General features: G+C 45.2%; 1 protein-coding gene across 1 annotated transcript in view; it reads left to right on the top strand.

The window, feature by feature from the left end:
• The window catches only part of THBS2 (thrombospondin 2), a 71061-nt gene that overhangs the window by 3823 nt on the left and 46802 nt on the right, over positions 1-20436 (top strand). The window contains exons 3-6 of the mRNA XM_015406850.1: positions 490-1046; positions 5708-5792; positions 17745-17941; positions 20293-20433. Of these exons, the coding sequence (XP_015262336.1) occupies positions 490-1046; positions 5708-5792; positions 17745-17941; positions 20293-20433 (980 nt within the window). The remainder of the gene's footprint in view (positions 1-489; positions 1047-5707; positions 5793-17744; positions 17942-20292; positions 20434-20436) is intronic.

Genomic DNA, 20436 nt, shown 5'->3' with positions numbered 1-20436 from the left:
AGACCCCATGCTGAAGCTCTCCCCAACACCAGTGTCAATGCTTTAATGCCTGCTCAGGGAACAGCTGCAGCACATGCTCTTCACACTTAAACCAGGGCTGGGACAGTGAAGAATGGGGCAGCACTTCAGTATTCTCCATGCTGCTGTGGTAACGACCTCGGAGGAAATCCACTGATAGATTACTGCTTTATTGAGCCAGTGTGTTCAGTTGACAGTGTTGAATTCAGATTTCTATGCAGATATGAATCCTCTGGGTGGTCTAGGAAAAACTGAACTCTCAGCCTCCCATCTGGGAAAATGGAATGTGAATGGTTTAAGCTCCTCTGGTTGTTGTGAAGGTAAAAGTTATAATAGCCATAAATCACTCTGTGAAGGATAATTATAGCTAGCAATGCTAAAAAACGATGCTACTGAGAGAAAGTGATTGGATTGATGGGTGCTGTACGTTACTCTGCTAATCATGTTGCTACATGCTGGTGGCTTCTGCAGATGGTGACAGAGAGGATGAGACGACTTTTGACTTACTGCAAATCAGCAACATAAACAGGAAGACAATTGGAGCAAAAATGTTTCGGGGGAACATTTCCAGTGGCCCAGCATACCGTTTCATCCGGTTTGATCACATACCTCCCATTAATGCGGAAAAAGCAGAACAAATTATTAAACTGATCCAGCAAAATGAGGGTTTTATCCTCACCGCCACCGTGAGGCAGGATAGGAAGTCCAGGGGCACCCTCCTTGGTCTGGAAGGATCTGGTATCTCTCAGCGACAGTTTGAAATTATTTCTAATGGCCGAGACAATACCTTGGAACTTTCCTACTGGGTAGATGGCTTCCGGAAGGTGTTTCCTTTGGAAGATGTGGACCTCGCTGATTCACACTGGAAGAATATCACAGTGCAAGTAACAGGAGAAAACTACAGTCTCTATGTGGGCTGTGACCTCATTGACAGCCTAACCCTGGAGGAGCCTTTCTATGAACACCTGAAAGCAGAGAACAGTAGAATGTATGTGGTAAAAGGATCTATCAGAGAGAACCATTTCCGGGTAGGTAACATGAAAGAAATATATCCTAAGATGACATATGACTGTCAACATAATCTCAAAGATGCTTACTTGGATGTATGTGGAGGTTGAGTTAAATGGGGCTTGCTCCATGGTAAGTATGTTTGCAGTGCAATCCTAAGTGTGCATACTTAGACATTCATCGGGACTTACTCCCAACATGTGTGCTTGGGACTGCATCCATGGTGTTGTAAAGTTTAGGCCAGAACTAGATGTGACCAGGGGTCGTTTCGTAGAAAAAGAGCTAGGGGAACTCATTAGCATAAGTCATTAGCATATGCCACCCCCCTGACATCACCGGAAGTGTGTCATAAGGCCACACCCCCTGACATCACCGGAAGTGTGTCATAAGGCCACACACTCCGCCCCCAACGGTCCCGGCTGCCGCCGCCGGCCTTGCAGCTCCACTGCCGAGCCCCATGAGGGGCCCGGCGGTGGACCTGCAAGGCCGGCGGGAGTGCAAGGAAGCCCCGCAAAGGCCCTCCCTGGCCCCAGGCAGACAGGGGTGGGAAGAGGCAGGGAGGAAGCAACTTACCCTCCCTCTTCTCCTGCCTCCTCCTGGCTGAATGAGGGCCGGAAGCGGGGCGGCCGGAGGTGGGGGCGGGGCTTTGTCATGTGCCCCGCCCCCGTACCTCACCCGGGGGAACTGCGATCCCCCGCGATCCCCCCTGAAATGACCTCTGGATGTGACAAACATCATAGGCCTTTGCCCCAAACAGCAGCCCCTATACAACTCTCTTTCATTATCTGCTCCTCATAATGTCTGGTTAAGGAAATACCATCATGGGGTGAGGAAATGTGTGATAGGCAATAAGAAAATATCACACATTCCTTTAAATACACATAATTATGGAGAGAAAGCTGGACATGGGATTGCAGTTGTTGGCAGCAACCATACAGTTCACTGCATGCCTGGTTCTGGCCTTAGTGTCAGGTTAATCACAGAATTCCTGGATAATTCCCCCAGGGGCTATCAGTTTCTTGGCTATCTGCCTTTCCTCCAGTTAGAGGGCTCCTTACACTAAAAATATGTAAACTCAGTAAAGAATTAACCACATAAAGTACTGAAGTGTCCTTTGACACTAGTGTCTAGAACATCCTTCTAGAGTCTGCTGGGTGATAAACAGTACATTTGGAGGTGGCGATATAATTGTTCCCTGGTCATTGATGGTTGTTGTACAGCTGTTGCAGTGAAGTACAGGGATGGAAAAGAGAATAAGGCTGTTTTAATCAGAGGGAGGATCAGTTCACATGATCAGTTGAGGTGGTAGTGCAGGTATTACCTTGACTCCTTTGACTGTTGTTTTCTTAAACAGAGACCCTACCTCTTACTGATATTTTAACAACATTGGACAAATATGAGAAACAGCAGTACTATTTCTTCCTAGAATTGCCCTCCTTGGCCTTTCTCACTTCAGTTTTAGTACTTGAGTATATTTGCCTGAGTACCAAAAGTATTTGGGCACTTTCAAATGTGACATTCCTGTAGCTGGCTCCCAGTTGTTGCCATGCCTCAATGGGTATGAGAGACATGCTCATGTAGAGTGCATTACAGTACAGTTCTAAACAGAGTTATGCGACTCTAAGTCAATTGAAGTCAGTGGGCTTAGAATAGTGTAACTCTCCTTAGGATTGCAGTGCTGGTTAGTTGCACCTTTTCTAAACTGCTTTTCTGTTTTGTTTTTTAAATGAGGTTCACTACAAAGAATTGATGGTGGTATTTCAGTTTTTTCAAAGGGGGATAACACCAAATTGAACACTCATGTTCCCCACACAGTGAATGGTTCACGTATGTGTTCTGCACACCTGAGTAGAGGAATCAAAGTCATACATTTGTGTGACCAAGAACTGAACACTACATAAGGACATAAGAGACGCCAATGTTGGATCAGGCCAAAGGCCCATCCAGTTGAACACTCTGTGTCACACAGTGGCCAGAAATACCAGGTGCCATCAGGAGGTCCAGCAGTGGGGCCAGGACATTAGAAGCCCTCCCACTGTTGACCCCTCCCCCAAGCACCAAGAAGACAGAGCATCACTTGCCCCAGAGCCCCTATCTATACCTTGTGGCTAATAGCCACTGATGGACCTCTGCTCCATATGCTTATCTTATTAACACTAGAATGGAGCTATGCAGAGGCAAGCTCATTTCTCAAGACTACATTTTATTCCACATTCAAGAATACAAGTCACAATTAAGAAACAGTGGGGTAATGTGTGTGGCTCTTCCAAATAGCCCAGACAATGTTATGGAGAGAGGTGTTTTTGCTCCCTCCAGCTATGTTCCTGAGTGCTGTTGCTTACTGTCTCTCATTTGTCAATGATTCTCATTGACTTATGTGGGACAAAAAGAATATGCTCAAAGAGGCAACACGGAGGGAGATAAAATCTGCCCCTGCCCAAAGCACTGGGCATAACATGGGTTTGTTTGGGATTTCCCCCCTCTGCAAATGAAAGTCTTTGAAATGTTCTTTTTCATGTGAGTTTCAGGGCCTATTTTAGAAAAAGCCCAATTTTGAAGAACACATTCTTAGTTTCTAAGAATCACAATACATCTGTGCTACAAAACCGTTTTTACTTTCTAAGGCTGCAAATGACACTTTTCTGTTAACAACACACACTTCCCCCTATTTCTAAACGTTTTCATAAGTGCATTATTCGGTGATCTCTTTATCTGATGATCTAATGAACTGGCTGAGCCATATGGAGCCACTAAAGTCTAATTCATTTTCACTCTTAGTTGAAATTAGGGTTGCCAGCTGCCCCCTGGCCACTGGTGGGGGGTTGGGTTGCTTGATCCAGGTTTGGAAACTCCTGGAGATTTGGGGAGAGTCTGAGGAAGACAGGGAGCCCAGTGGGATACAATGCCATAGAGTCCACACTCCAAAGCATCCATTCCCCCCCCCAGGGAAACTGATCTCTGTAGGCTGGAAATGAACTGTCATTCAGGGGATCCCTAGGTCCTACCGGGAGCCTGGCATCCCTAGTTGAAATGCTTTACATAAGGAGAAAAGATTACATTTAGCTATTGTGGCTAAAAAAAACCCTGTTGATAGACACACACGTGTGTGTGTGTGTGTGTGTGACTGAATTTGTCAACATTATTATGGCCCTGGTCACACGGCAAAGTTGCTGTGGGAGAGGCACAGGAGTCCCGCGGATTTTCCGGGCGCGATCACACCCCAACATCTGGGAAGCGCAGTGTTCCCATGGCGAACCCGTGGCTCCCTGCCAAAGGTGCGGATTAAAAAACTAGTACTTACAAGGTACTAGTTTCCGGAAACCGCAGGCCAAGGGCAGGCGTCTGATCGTGTTTCCGGTGGACTTACGTGGCATCCGGTGCCTGTTTCCACAGGTTGCACTACAGCGCCCAACAGTGCATGCACACAAAGAGCGATTGCTAGTGCGATCATGTGGCGCGGCTTCTGTGCCGTGCTGCAGGATACCCGTCTGGTCGGCATCTCCCCCCTAACCACGGGACCTCGACCGGGACGTCTGCTCGGGCGGCCGCGCATTAGTTTCCTCCAGGGCAATTAGCCACGCCTCCCCCCCCGCGATATCTGGCCCGTGTGACCAGAGCCTATATCTTGTATCACTAAACTCTGTAAATTAATTGTTGCATGAAGAAGTTATTTCTTTTGCCTGCCCTAAATCTGTCATCAACCAACTTCATAGAGTGATCTCATGTTCTAGGGTTATGAGACACAGAGGGAAATTATTTCTACCTATTTTCTCAGTGCCGTAAAGGAATTTGAAAACCTTATATCAATTGTTCCCCTACAGTGCAATCCTAAACAGCAATACACTCTTCTAAGCCCATTGCCATCAATGATCTTAGAAGGCTGTAACAGATTTCTGTTACTCAAGAAGCCCGAAACATTTTACAATGCAGCACTAAACAAAACTACACCCTCCTAAGTCCACTGAAATCAATAGATGCCAAAGAGTGTAAGTTTTCCTAACATGGTGCTGCTTTCCTTTTTTTTTTTGCAGTGAAAGTTCTTCAGCACTTTCATCATTTTGGTTGCTCTTTTACAGCTCTATGATCTGACATATGGTACTGAAAAATCACTTTAATTCGCTCCAGTCCACTTATTCATCTGAGAATATTAATAGCTAATTCATATTACAGCATTGTAATTAAGCAGTGTACAGTGCAATCTTGAGTACAGTTACACTGTTCTAAGCCCATTGACTTAAATGGATTTGTAAGGATGTAACACTGTTTAGGATTGAAACTACACATTAGCTATTCCCTCCCCCCGGGAATCCTGGGAACTGTAATTCTGTGGGTGGGTCTCAGGATCTGTATGAGAGAATTTTCACCATCTGTGTCAAATTACAATCCTGTGCTGGTTGGGAAGAACATGTCTGATATAAAACTAATATGAATGTGTACTGTAGATGAACCCTGCCACTACAGTGGAGTTTAGAATTCTTGATAAGGCACCAGAAAGAAGCTGCTTAAATATTATCTTGCATGCTGAAAAATGTCTATTAGGTCAATAATATTTATCACATACATAATTGTCTCTGCATTACTGCAAGATTAACTTTAGTCAACGTGGAAAAGATATAGGACCTCCCATCTGTTACTAGCCTTACCTTGCATTGTAATTTTTTTTCCTTGTTCTAATTTTCAGGGTCTCCTACAAAATATTCACTTGATTTTTGAAACTTCAATAGAGGACATTTTATACAACAAAGGATGCCGGAGGGGCCAGTCAGGTAAGGATTTTTTTTTTACCACTGTTAAATAGGGTTGCCAGACCCCCTCCACCACCAGGCCCCACCTCCTGCCATAGATCAGCTGGCTGGTGGGAGGACTTACCAGGAGAGAGGGGGAGGCCCGGCTTCATGATAAGCAATGCGGCAACATCACTTCTGGCATGCACTAGAACTGATGTCATCATGTCAGTGAAGCCTGGGTGACATTCTGGTATTTGGGCAAATGCTCTATGGTAGAACCCAATTTTAACATAGAGGTTTCCCTCAAATAGAAGTGCATTACCCCAGCATTGCAATGTGATGATGTCACCATATCCCCGGCAACATCACCTGGGCCTCCCTCCTGCTCTTGGTAAGTCCCCCCCATCCCCCACTAGTTGCCAGGAGGGTTCTAGCAACCCTACTGTTAAGTCCTATGCAGGCTGGTTTCTTCCACAGCTGATATTAGGAAGTGTGATGGATTCAAAGAATAAGAAAACATTGTGACTAGCTATAAAGAAAGGATAGAATAGGGATTCTAGCATAGCTGGAAGTCTACAGAACTAGGTGCCATTAATAATAACAACAACAATAACAATACAGAACTAGGAATAATCCACTTGAAACTTGGCCAGGTTGAAGATGAATACAGACTGTGACATAAAAAACTAGGCAACTCTTCTGGCCTCCAGTGAAGTTTGCACGGGCAAAAACTCAATGGTAGAAATCATTTTTACCAGAATTTTTGCCCAAATACCAGACTGTCCCAATGTGATGGTGTAATTTTCAGTGTACGCTACCAGTAAGTCCCCTGCCAGCCAGCTGACTGGTGCTAGGAGAGGGCCCCTGGAGCAGGGGATCACCCACCCCTGGTAGGTGCCTGGCAAGCCTGTGGTGCACAGATATTTGTCAGACAGTGGCTAAATTCAAGCCTAACAACAAACAGATTAAATGGAGCTTTCTTGGTGTTTTCTGGGCTTCACAGTTCTTTCTCTTTTGATCAAGTGTCAATGTTTGATCAAGCTTCAATGTGATGCCTGTGTGAATGGCAGTTTTCTTACTCCCCAAAAAAACAAGGTTCAGGACTGGAATTAAACTGAAATTCAAAATCCCAGTTTGTAGAGAGTAAAGAAATTCCGGTTTGCTGAAATGCCTGTGTTACAGCTTGATCGAGCTGGAGATTTTTCAGTCAACCTTTGTATGAGGGGAGATGGGAGGAGTAGGGATGCCAGCTTCCAAGTGGGGCCTGGGGATCCCCTGGAATTACAGTTCATTTTCAGACTGCATATAGCACTTCTCTTGGAGGAAATGGCTACTTTGAAGGGTAGACTCTATGGCACTGTACCCCGCCAAGGCCCCTAGGCTCCATCCCCAAATCTCCAGGAGTTTCCCAACCCAGATGTGGCAATTCTACCCCTCACCCCCCAGCAGTGGATGGGGGGGGGGCTAGCAACCCTTGGAAGGAGCAAGGGAAGTATGTCAGCACAGCCCAACACCAACAAACACATGTTTAATATTTTCAGTTTGTCAAAATGTCTGAATCCAGCCTAAGTTAAGTAATGATAGCTTTCTTACTTTGCTAGGTGTCAAATGTCTACTACTATGAATATGCCTGAACTATAACTCTTTAATTAAGAGAACATAAGACAAGCCAATGTTGGATCAGGCCAGTGGCTCATCTAGTCCAGCACTCTGTCACACAGTGGCCAAAAATACCAGGTGCCATCAGGAGGTCAAGCAGTGGGGCCAAGGCATTAGAAGCTCTCCCACTGTTGCCCCCCCAAGCACCAAGAATACAGAGCATCACTTGCCCCAGACTGAGAGTTCCTATCTATACCTTGTGACTAATAGCCACTGATGGACCTCTGCTCCTTCTTGCAATGAAAATGTTATAATATAATATAACCTAGCTGTATCTGTTGATGGACAGCGGACTGAATGCTGCCCCAGACAATCTGGTCAGTGGCCTAGAGGCTGTGATTGGTTGGTTGAAGCAGAGCTGGCTAAAACTAATCCCATTGAAGACGGAGGTCCTGTGGGTGAGCCAAGGAGACCTCAGGTTAGAATGCCAACTTCTAGCCCTTGATGGAGAGCCGTTAATACCAGGGTCACTTGTGAAGAGTTTAGAAATGTTTCTGGATAGCCTCCTTTCAATGGAAGCTCAAATTACACATGTTGCCAGACCGGCATTTTTCCATCTGCATCAGGTCTGGCAACTGGTTCCCTTCCTGTCTTGCCCCAACTTAGCCACAGTGATCCATACTACAGTCACCTCCAGACTAGACTACTGCCTTTATGGAGGGCTACCCTTGAGACTGACCTGAAAACTCCAACTGGACCAGAATGCAGTGGTGCATATGCTTACAAGCACTCTGTCTAGAGCCCACATACAACTGGTGCTCTACCAGCTGCACTGGCTCCAAGTTGAATATTGGATCAGATTCAAGCTCTTGGTTTTAACCTTCAAAGCCCTACATGGTCTGGGACCAACATATCTTCAGGACTGTCTCTCCCCTGGTACACCTCCCAGAGAGCATTGCTGTCCTGGAATACAGGCAGAGCAAGGCAACAGAGCTAGACAACAGTCAAGAATCCAGTCCAGAGATCAAATACTGGTTTAGCAGCAATTAGAGTTCATGGGTTGCTCAGGAAAGCAGAGTCAAGGCAGTCCAAGGGTCATTGAGCAGCAAGGCTCAGGCAGGTCCGAAAAGCAGAGCTGAGGGTCAGTCCAAAGGTTGCAGGAGACAGGCAGAGTCTGGAGTTGTGGTTGCAAAGTTCACAGGATTGTGACATGTTGCTTCCACAAATCTGCAGTTCTCCAGGTCTGATTTTTATAGGCATTCCTTAACAAGCCTGATTTGCAGTCATCTGCTTGCAGGTGCTCCTGCATTTACTCAGAACTGCTATCATTAAGCTGCTGCTGTTGAGCTAAGAGGCGAGCACTCTGTCTGCATGTCCTTAAATCTTGCTGGAGTTTTTCCCTTCGCTGTTCAATTAATTTGGGGGGGGGGACCTGGTGGGCTACTTTCTTGCAGCTGTACTTCATCAGCTACTTCAGAGCTAAGCGTGGGTGGCTCAAGGTCAGTTGCCGGCAATGAATCTTGAGGCTCCTGTATCTCTAATTCACTAACTTTAGCTGGTCCAGAGCTGGATGCATATGGCTACTCAACTCCTGAGGAGTCCTCAGCCACTCTGGACTCAAGCTGGTCAGGCTGGTCCATGACAATTGTGCTCTATGAATAATAATGTTCTGGTGGTCCCCAGCTCAAAAAGTATTCACCTAGCCTTCTTGGCTCTGACCCTGGGCTGGTGGAATGCCCTTCCAGATGAGATACAGGCCCTGTGGTATCTGATCAAGTTCCGCAGGTCCTGTAAAACAGAAATGTTTTGCCAGGCATACAGCTGAGGCTCCTATTTGAAGGCCTGGTGGAAGAGCTCCATCTTGCAGGCCCTGTGGAACTGTAAAAGGTCCCGCAGGGCCCTGATCTCCTCCGGGAACTCATTCCACCTGTAAGGAGCCACCACACAAAAGGCTCTGGCCCTGGTACTGGTGAGCCTTGCATCCTTGGGGTCCCGAATAGTCAAACAATGTTGGGCCCATGACCGTAGTGCTCTCTGGGGTACATATGGGAAAAGCCGGTCCCTCAGGTAGGTCAGACCCTGGCCATATTGTGCTTTAAAGGTAAGTACCAGCACCTCGAAGCGAATCTGGTATGCTATTGGCAGCCAGTGCAGTGACCTAAGGACAGTCTGGATGTGCTCCCGATGTGGGAGATCCATCAACACCCTGGCTGTGGCGTTCTGCACCAGCTGCAGCTTCCGGATTTGGGACAAGGGCAGCCCCATGTAGAGAGCATTGCAGTAGTCAAGTCTCGAGGTGACCATCGCATGGATCACTGTCACCAGGTCGCAGCAGTCAAGGAAGGGAAACAACTGCCGAACCAGCTGAAGATGATAAAAGGCCAATTTAGCAGTGGCCACTACCTGGGCCTCCATTGTCAAGGAGGCATCCAGGAGCACCCCCAAACTCCTAACCTCCAACGCTGGCACGAGAGCTGCCCCATTGAAGGCTGGGAGCGGGACCCCCAACCCTGAGCCGCCACCACTCAGGCACAGGACCTCTGTCTTTGCCGGGTTCAGTTTCAACCGGCTCAGCCGAAGCCTACCAGCCACGGCCTGTAACGCCCAGTCCAGGTCTTCTGGTACGGAGTCCAACCGGCCACCCAACATCAGATAGAGCTGGGTGTCATCAGTGTACTGATGGCAACCCAGCCCATACCTCCGAGTCACCTGGGCAAGGGGGCGCATAAAGATGTTAAACAGCATTGGGGACAGCACTGTGCCCTGGGGTACCCCACACTGAAGTGGGCATCTCCTGGACTGCTGTTCCCCAAGCACCACCCTTTGACCCCGACCCTGGAGAAAGGAGACAAGCCACTGTAAAGCGAGCCTCTGTATCCCCACGTCGGCGAGGCGGTGGGCGAGCAGCTGGTGGTCAACCATGTTGAACACAGCTGACAGGTCTAGCAACAGCAACGCCGCTGAACCACCCCAATCCAGGTGCCTACGGAGGTCATCAGTAAGAGCGACCAGCGCCGTCTCCATCCCGTGATCTGAGCAAAAGCCAGACTGGAAGGGATCTAAAATGGAAGCGTCATCCAGAAAACCCTGCAACTGTATCACCACCTCCCTCTCAATCAATTTGCCCAAGATGTCTCTCTGGCATATAAGGCACAATAACAGGGCCACAGCAATTGTTAGACATCAGGCTGCTGATCACCTCCCTCCCATAATAAACTAAGGAAAAAGAAACAAACAACAAACACATTTCCCACAATGTGCATGTGGTGATAAATGTGTACAATCCCTCAAAATAAGTTGAACTAGAAATAAAAGACTCTCCTGGAAAATATTTAAAATAGTAAAGACTTTATAAGTTAATAATAGTATTTTTACATGTACACCAGAAATTTGGTAATAGTGGTAAAGCCCAACCTAAAACGAGCAAGACTTGCAAAGAATGACTGTGGGTGTGCATGTATGTGTGTTACTAGTTGCTCCATATTAAAAATGAAGTTATAAAACTAAAGGCAGAGAAGGGAAAGCCTGAGACAATTCAGCCTGCAAAAAAGATCCAAATGAACCAAGACCATCCAATAGCTGTTGGTCTAATCTCAGAAGTGCACAATACACAATTTCAGGACATGGCCACACACATTCTCAGCCATGATAGCATTGGCTCCTTCCAATATGGAAAGTGTGTGACGAAGTAAATACAAAATGTGAGCATCCACAGAGCAAATGCAGGCCTCTCAGCAAACTCTGGCCTTAGATGGTGTCTGGATGTCAAATGCCAGGAAGAATTGTGGTCTGAACATTTCCAACATACATAGTTTGGATGCCTGTACCCCCCTAGGGTTGCCAGGTGCCTTCCTCTGGCCAGTTGGGAGATTTGGGGGGCATTCCACGGTGGGTGGGGGCAGTGGAAGTGACATAATTGTATCAGCAACATCGGGGTAATGCTCTACTTTTAGGACAAAACTCTATGGTAAAAATGGCCCCAATAGTAGAGCGTAGCCAGATGCTGCCAATGTTGCGCAGGGACATCTGTTTGGGGGTGGGTTTTCCCCTGCTACCAGAGCCCACAAAAGCAGGGGATCCCCTGCCCACACCTGGCAAGCCTAGTACCCACAGTGGTGCTCTCAGTCTTAATAAGATTCCTAAAATACTCAGGTCGAGCCATAATTGAAGTTGGGGTCAAAATCTGCAGTTGATGACTGCAAAAGTGTTACATGTGCAATTTCAGCAAATGAGGTTTTTTGTGTTCCTACACAGCAAGAATATTTTATTTCATTTTATTGAGTCAAGATGACTCTCAAGGAAATGACAATCTTTGATGAATTGCTCTGTTCTGCTGTCTTGCATTTTTAGGGTTTCCTGTCTGGAGGCCAAGTTATTTACATTTCTGAGTGCTGGAAATAATTCATTATGGACTTTGAAATGTTGTTTACAATAGCTGTCACCATGGTTAGACTAATGAGCTTTATTAACAGTGACTGTCAATTACCCGCCAAACAGTTTGTGTTTGATTTTTATGCTTCTGATTATTTACAGATCTAATGCCTGGTTTTTGTTGTCATTTAGTCTCTGCTTACATGGTGTTAGAATTTTATTTGCTACCCTGGAACTACTCCTTATTTTAGACCCATTCATTGTAGAGGTTCCAGATCTTAGGCTTTGGCCTTGAGGCTAATGTTTTGGGATTCAGTTTTAGGGCCTCAGAGCAACAGATTATAACAACTTCTATGCATGTAAATTGGAGATTGGAGGCAATAATCTGGCACTACCTAACTACATTTTTACTTCTAGCACATAATTAATTTGACTCTTAAATGTTGTGAGAATGATAAATAGAGCTTTTTAAAGCCACATGATTGTAATTAGGAGGGTTGCCAACTCTGGGTTGGGAAATTCCTTGAAATTTTGAGGTGGAGTCTGGTGGGGGGCACTTTGGGGAGGAGAAGGACTTCAGCAGGGGACCTCAGCAGGATATAATGCCACAGAGTCTACCCTGCAAAGCAGCCTTTTTTTCAAGGGGAACTGATTTCTGTAGTCTGAAAATCAGTTTGTAATTTCAGGAGATCTCCAGGCCTCACCTGGAAGCTTGTGACCCTAGTTTATCACAGATAACATATGGTACAATTCCTAGTGTTTTGTGTATGTACTAGTGTTAGTATTGCTATTCAATACTAATATTCAATACAATTCATCACCAAGCCCTGATCGATAACACCACTGGGGCCTGACCTCATGCAGTGGGACACCTCTTGGCCAGGGCTCCCATTCCCCCCTGTTGCTCAACAGGCCAGCAGAGGGTAGGGTTTCCAGCCTCCCAGTGGAGGTGGGGATCCCCCGCCACCTGCCCCTGCCCCTGATCAGCCGGCCGGCTGGGGGACTTACCAGGAGAGAGGGAGGGCCAGAATGCATCACCATTGATGTGGCAATGTCACTTCTGGTGCACACCAGAAGAGACATCATCATGCTGGCAACATATAGGCAACCCTCTCATATTTGGGGGCAAACTCTATGGCAGAAGCAATTTTTACCATAGAGATTTTTGTGCAAACACCAGAGCATCGCCATGACATCACAGCATGATGTTGTCGATTTTGATGTATGCTGAAAGTGGCATAACCACATCACTGACGATGTTGCCTATGTCTCCCTGCTGCTCATGGTAATTTCCCCCTATTCCTGGCCAGTTGAGGAATGGAGGGGAAATTGGCACAAACTGAAAGTGACATCAATATATGGGGGAGTTTTAACATAGAATTTTGGGCAGATGCTAAAGCACTGTCCCCACACATTGGCATCCCTCCTAATTCTCACCAGATGTGACACTGCACCTCCAGGGAGACTGGAATTGGTAGCTCCCCCCTTCATTTAGTATCATTAGTAATGTTTCGGGGCAAATGAAGAAACATTTATTTTTTTATGACTAGATTTTAAGTCACAAGCTCTGCTATGTAATTCTTCCTACTGTAACAATTCTCAAATGAAAAAGCTTTATAGCCATATACCTTTCTGTAAATAAGTTAAAGTATGAACAACAATAATATTTGGCAGCTTTAATTGTTTTTGTGCCTCCTTAAGTAATATAAATTTTAGTGAAAAAAATGTGCAGTACAATATAACATTTATTTATTTATTTATTTTTCACATTTGTATCCTGCCCTTCCCAGTGAGCTCAGGGCAGCTAACAAGGGCAAGGTGATTCGCCATGCCATAATTAAAAACATATAAAACATCATAAAAACATTCAACACTTAAAATGGGCATCAGACAGTCTTTTGGCCAAATCTGCTCCTCATGCCGATATCAAATGTTATACAAATTGAAGTTTCTCTCATACGGAGTAGAAAAACATTTTCAAAATGTAAGACATACAGGTATTCCCACTTCTGTGAGTGGAGTTTCGTCCTATGTGTATTCAGTTGGAAAATTCCACTCTGTTTAATGGTGCTTGATCTTTATTTGGGATCTGATATGTAATGCTGCCAGTGTACCTGAGCGCACATTTTCTGTGGCTGCAAAACATTTATGGCTAAATGGCACCAGCTTTATTATGGTGGCTGACTGCCCACGTGGGAATCACTTTGTGCAGCAAAATACTTCCAGTCCCAAACTACTGTCTGGAGAACAGGGTATATAGAAGTTGGCCATTCTGAGAATCGTAATAGAGGATCACTTTCTACTAGCCATGTTGAGAAGCACTCTAAGTATTATGATGTATGATGTTATGATGGAGTGTCTAAATTTGATGCATATTGCCCTATTTTTAGACATGGTACAGAATCTCCAGATGTCTATAACGTTAAATCTATGTGAGGGAAATTTGTTTTATCTTTCAATGATCTGCTTTATGAAAACAAAAAACCCCTTTTTTGTAAGTGTAGAAAGTGTATGCAAAATTCTATTAGGGTTTTGTTTATTGTACTTGGTCTTTTAGCAAAAACACTCTGCTAGTGGCTCAAGTGGTTAAGACGCTGAACTGCAGGCTGTGGAAGGTCGGTAGTTCAGCAGTTCAAGACCCAAGTGCGCCGCATGACGGAGTTGGCTCCCGTCTCTAGTTCCAGCTCCTGCCAACCTAGCAGTTCGAAAGCAAGAAATTGCAAGTAGATAAATAGGTACCACTTCAGTGGGAAGGTAACAGCGTTCCGTGCGCCTTGGTGTTTAGTCCTGCCGGCCACATGACCACGGAAACGTCTTCGGACAGCACTGGCTCTTCGGCTTTGAAACGGAGATGAGCACCGCAACCCTAGAGTCAGACTCGACTGACTTTCGAGCAAGGGAACCTTTACCTTTACCTTTAGTGGCAAGAAAATTACAAGACCTACATTGCCCTCTGCAGAGAACCATTTGCTGAGAGGACCATCCAGTTCAGAAGGAACTAGGATTGCCAGGTCCCCCCTGGCCACTGGTGAGGGATTGTGGGGGGGCAATGGGTTGCCAGATCCAGGCTGGGAAACTCCTGGAGATTTGGGGGTGGAGTGTGGGGAGGGGGTCGGGGGGGGGCTCTGTGCCATAGAGTCCACCCTCCAGAGCATCCATTTTCTCCAGGGAAACTCATCTCTGTTTTCTGGAGAGGAGCTGTAATTCCAGAGGATCCCCAGGTCCCACCTGGAGGCTGGAATCCCTAGAAGAAACCAGTTATGAAGGTGAAATGGGGTTCTGTTTGTTTCAAGAGATTATAGGAGCACTGCAATATTTTATTTTACTTTTCTTTGACTAGAGATGTTCTGAAATGCAATTATTTAAACGGGGGGGACAGTGCTTTGGAGGAGAGCTGAAACGGTCCCTGAAGGGAGGGAAAATCCTTAATTCTTTATTTTCCTCAGCTTTGGCTGGCTATTGTTATCATTGTTTCCCCTCTCTGCTGCTGCTTTTGTGCCATTTTTTCTCCTCCTGTGTTTGATCTCAGCCCTTTGGAGATCTTGTAGTGAATGAGATGATGTCACAATGCTATTTAGCCAATCAGATCTGGCTATGAGACAAAATTACTGCGAGTAAGGAGAGCCAACTAAACCCTCATTCAGATTAAACAAACACTTTATTTGGAAGGACAGAACCAGTCTTCATGCCAATAACTGATGAGGCAAATCTCAGAAGGCTATACGTTATTTTTAACTGCTTCAGTAAATTATGAGAGTCAATGTCTTAATGAGAGTGTTAGATTAGGACTTGGGAGACAGATCCCTTCACAGTCAGAAAGCTCACTGAGTGACCTTTGGTAGTCACACTCTCAGCCTACCTCACAGGATTCTTGTAAGGATTAAACAGAGAAAGGGAAAACTGTGGAGAGGGGGAGTCAAATAATTTGTTTGCATTTTGCTTCTTTGGTTGCTGATGCACCCTTCGCTATGTTTTCAGTATCAACACCCCAAAACCCATCCTGAGTGTTACAGAACAAAGTTTGAGTCCAGTGGCACCTTTAAGACCAACAAAGTTTTATTCATGGTATAAGCTTTCATTGTTGTCAGGCCCACAACAACCTCCACCTCCTAATGGTTGAGGGGGGTTCAGCTCCACTGTATCTGAAGAAGTGTGCTTGCACACGAAAGCATATACTGTGAATAAAACTTTGTTGGGCTTAAAGGTGTCACTGGACTCAAACTTTGTTCTACTATTTCAGACCAACAAAACTACTCCACCTGAGTGTTCTTTTCCACAAAAAACACCACCTTTAGGTTCAGCCCTAGTTCTCACAGCCCGTGTAAAATATCTCCAATAACTGAGAATTCACAGCTATTTTTTGAGAAAACACAAGATGTTAAATAAGTGTCCCTGCCAGAACAACTCCAGTCACTTATTTAGTTCAGGATAATTGCCTTTCCTTGAAGAGATATAATTCTAAAATAATTTTATTAGTATATGTAAATTAGCTTTCCTGTTACAAATGTAGCCTATAGAAGAAATTGATCAAACCAAAAGCTTTACATTTTCAACACTTTTTAATTCTGACACCAGAATATTGTCAATGCTTCAGCCCAACCTTTTACATAAGAACATAAGAGAAGCCAGTGTTGGATCAGGCCAATGCCCACAGTGGCCAAAAATACCAGGTGCCATCAGGAGGTCCAGCAGTGGGGGCAGAACATTTGAAGCCCTCCCACTGTTCCCCCCCCCCAACCACCAAGAATGCAGAGCATCACTTGCCCCAGACCGAGAGTTCCTATCTATTCCTTGTGGCTAATAGCCACTGATGGATGTCTGCTCCACATGCTTATCTAATTCCCTCTTGAAGCTGTCCATGCTTGAAGCTGTCCATTCTTCACAATAAATACAAAGTCTGGAGTTAGGACTAAAAATGATACCTTCTTGTTAAGAGCATTGTATATCTTAGGGTTGCCAGGTCCCCTTTTTGTTGTGGCAGGGGAATTTTGGGGGTGTTCCGGGGGTGGGCGAGATGCGATAATATCACCCAGAAGTGACGCCATTGTGTCAGGGATGCTGGGTGCGCAATGCAGTCCTTCCATTCTGGGTTGGCAAGCAGGAGAGCATGAAGGAATCCAAGAACAACCCAGCCCCAGAGTAAGCTTCCCACTACTCCCTTGGTCTTAAAAGGATGTGAATCATAGGTTGATTGTGCCCTTCCACTTGCTTGTGAGCCAGCAGACCCTGGTGCAGACCACCCCTAAACCTATCTGGTGCCAGCAGCCCAGCCCTCCTCCCCTGGCTCAAACGGTGATTGACAGCCTCCCCCTAAACTGACAAAGCCTCCTTCTAATGCCTCAAGAGACAGTCCCGGCCTCTTTTCCTGGTATTGCTGCTGCTTCCAGCCCAGGAGCTGGGCAGCAGTGCTCCCCTGGGGAACTCTGTCGGTGCAGCATGCACAGAGACACAGTGCCCAGAGACACGATGCCCAGCACCATGGCACTCCAATGTGCTGTGGGCAGTCGAACTCCTGCTGTCACCACTGATAAGCCTGGCCGCACTACCGCTGCAGACTCAGCTGCCCATTGCCGCATTGGAAACCCCGGCAGCTGGCGTAGATGGAGGGCCTTGAGGTTGATGGTGTCACTGTTTAAAGGTGGGGTTTCCCCCACCAGCCAGCTGGTTGGCGGGGGGCTGAAGCCCTCTAAAGTGGTGGAACCCCTGCTGGTACCTGGGGGCTGGCAGCCCTAGCATATCTTGATGTTATGTTGTTTTCCTAAAGGATTGTTTTCTGTTGCTTCAAATCAGGCTGCTTTTGAGCTGGGATACAAATTGTGAAAAGGAATTACTATAATGGGAAGAAGGTGCATCCAATCCTTTTCTTTTACTCTTGGGTGTAATTTGATATGAAACATGTTCCAAAAGAGAGAGAGTTAAAACCCACCTATTATGCCAATATATAATTTGAGTCCAACGTTATAGTCGGACAAAAGCTGTTACATATACATAACTGATCTTCGTTTGCTCTTTTCTTTTCAGCTGAAGTGAATACCATCAATGAGAGCACAGAAATTCTTCATCTTAACCCTTCCATCATGACAGAATATGTTGGTGAAAAGACAGAGAAGAAGGCAGAGTTCTGTGATCGCTCTTGTGAGGAGCTTGGATCTATGTTTACTGAACTCACTGGACTGCGTATCGTTGTCAATGGCTTAACAGAAAATCTACAAAAAGTGGTAGGTAGGCCTCAAATGTTCAGACACTGTTTTGCAGGAATAGTTTTAGAAGATTTGTAAAAGCCAGAATCATGAGCCAAGAGCGTAGTTCTAACCCTTTTGTTTGGTTATGAACTGGTCACCACCAATGAGACCCATCCACATTTCAGAAATGACCTGAAGCCCTTTGTGAAATGGTCTGTAAAGGGCAGAGAATGGTGGGATGATATATTACTTATGATGTCATCCATGGCTTGGCCATGCTATAAAGCAGACTGTTGCCTCAGGAAATAGATTTTGGCTGCGTATTGTCAGTCATTTAAATTGTTAGTATATTTTTAAATAGATGCCATTTGGAGATTGTGCCTCAGCTGCAAAAGGGTTCTGAGCTGCCATCATGTTACTGTGGCTTTTCCTGACTTCCCAGAAATCCCATAGTCATTTTTTCTCATTATCCAAGTCAAGTGATGTAACGAAAGAGCAGGAAAAGCCTTGCTGTGAGGGCAATACATTATCATGGGAGACAGCCAAATTAATGAACACACACCCTCTTGGCAAAAAAGATGGGTAAGGACAAAAAACATGCAGAGACATTTGAAACGATAAGTCTAGGTTGGGGTGGGAAATGAGGGCACAGTCATAGGCTGGAAGGTTATGGTAAAACTACAGTCCAGGCACCTGTGGCACTGGTGCAACCTCTGTCTCCACTGCAAACATGAGGTATAGTTACCCTTGTTGCAGGGCAAAAGTAACTGTATCATAGCAGTTAGCAGAAGGATGGGAACACCCAGCTTACCAACAACAGCATTATTTGCCAATACTACATTATTGGTGTGGATGGAATTAGGGATCAATGCAAAGGTCCTCAGCAGATAATTATCAGAGTATTTGTATGTTGTGTGTAATAACTAGGGATATGAACTTCAGATTCAGAAATATTCAGAAGCACCAAGTAATGCTATATTCAAAATAGTTAAGAACAATTGTGAATCCAAGTTTTATAGTTCTGGATATTTGAAATAATAGGACTCCATTGACTCCTGTAAAAAGCAGGCTAGGCTACTTGCAAGAAACTGAAACATTCCACAAACAGACAAACACAATGTTCCCTCATTGGTGGTGGTGGTGTACTTTTACCATGATAAGAAGTCCAGATTGTAGTAATTTCTTAATGTTGGTATTGCTACCTGGCAAAAATGGCTGCTGCTGTGTGCACTTGCCACATCCTTTTAACTCTTTGGGGTTAGCATAGGTATAGGGTTGCCAGGTCAGTTGGAAATACTGGTGGGGGGATGGGGGACATTCTGGGAGCTGGAAGTCATGTTGCGCAACATGCCTATGTGACCTGGAAGTGACATAGGCACACTGGTGACATTGGGGGTGACACTCTGGTTTTTGGACAAAACTCTATGGTAAAATCAGCCTCAGACCATAGAGTTTTGCCTGAAAACCAGTGTGTTGCTTCCCCTGACATCACCAACGTGCCTACGTCACTTCTGGGTGATGTAGGCACGTCACATTTATTTCTGGCGACATCGCTGTTTGGGGGGGGGGATTTCTTACAGAAGCCCACAAAGCCAGAGGATCACCTGCCCCAAACTGGAAAATGGCAACCCTACGTAGGTATTGGGGAAATGTCAGAGGGCAGAGGAAAACCTTTTTTAAAAAGTGTTTTGCTTTTTTGAAGTGGAAAATGGTTGTTCCTACTGACTAATGAATATTCAGAAATTTTGTATTTTCTAATTTCCAAATTCTGAATTTGAAGGCTCCTGATTTGGAATCTGAATTTCAAATCTGGGTTTTGATGCTAATGCACATCCCTTGTAGTACCTAATGCACTGTGCTGCCTTAATCTCTCTCTCTGTATAAATATAAATACACATATATACTGATTATTATGCAATGCATATGCATATTGATATGTTATTTAGGAGTAAATGAATGTTCCTTGTTTGTTATTACTTGCTCCTGGATTGATTGCTTGCTTCCTTCTGTGTCATGGGTCAAGTTCATACATTTGAAAAAGATCTGAAGTACTCTAATGTGTGTCCCAAGAGTGAGATCATCTTCCATTCTAAGGAAGATTGTTAGAAGGAAAAAAAGAATTGTAAAGTGCATTGAGATCTGTGTAATTTTGGCAAGCACTGATTATAAAATTAGCTGATGAAACATTTGGGTCTGGACAAACAGTAACTGAGTAGTTTGATTCTTTTAGGCTAAAGCACTTATTAGGTTAAAACAAGTATCCTTTCTGAGTATTTTAACTTTATAGTCGAAGGGTAGAGTTTCACACTTGTTGGCTTGCGCATTGTGTAAAGGTCAGCTTGCCTCTACTGATGTGGTTTCTCCCCCCCCCCCCTTTCATTGTACAGTCTAAGGAGAATGAAATCATGTGGGAATTACTTGGCCCCAACAAAACACTCAGGAACCAGTCAGCTTGCTGGCAAGATGGACGTGAATTTGCAAATAATGCACAGTGGGTCGTGGACAGCTGCACAAAGTGTACCTGCCAGGTG

The sequence above is a fragment of the Gekko japonicus genome, unplaced genomic scaffold (genome assembly GCF_001447785.1).
Source record: "Gekko japonicus isolate JY-2015 unplaced genomic scaffold, Gekko_japonicus_V1.1 scaffold1001, whole genome shotgun sequence".
Lineage (NCBI taxonomy): Eukaryota > Metazoa > Chordata > Lepidosauria > Squamata > Gekkonidae > Gekko > Gekko japonicus.
Note: the sequence above shows the minus strand (reverse complement) of the source record. Positions and strands in the feature narration are given on the sequence as shown.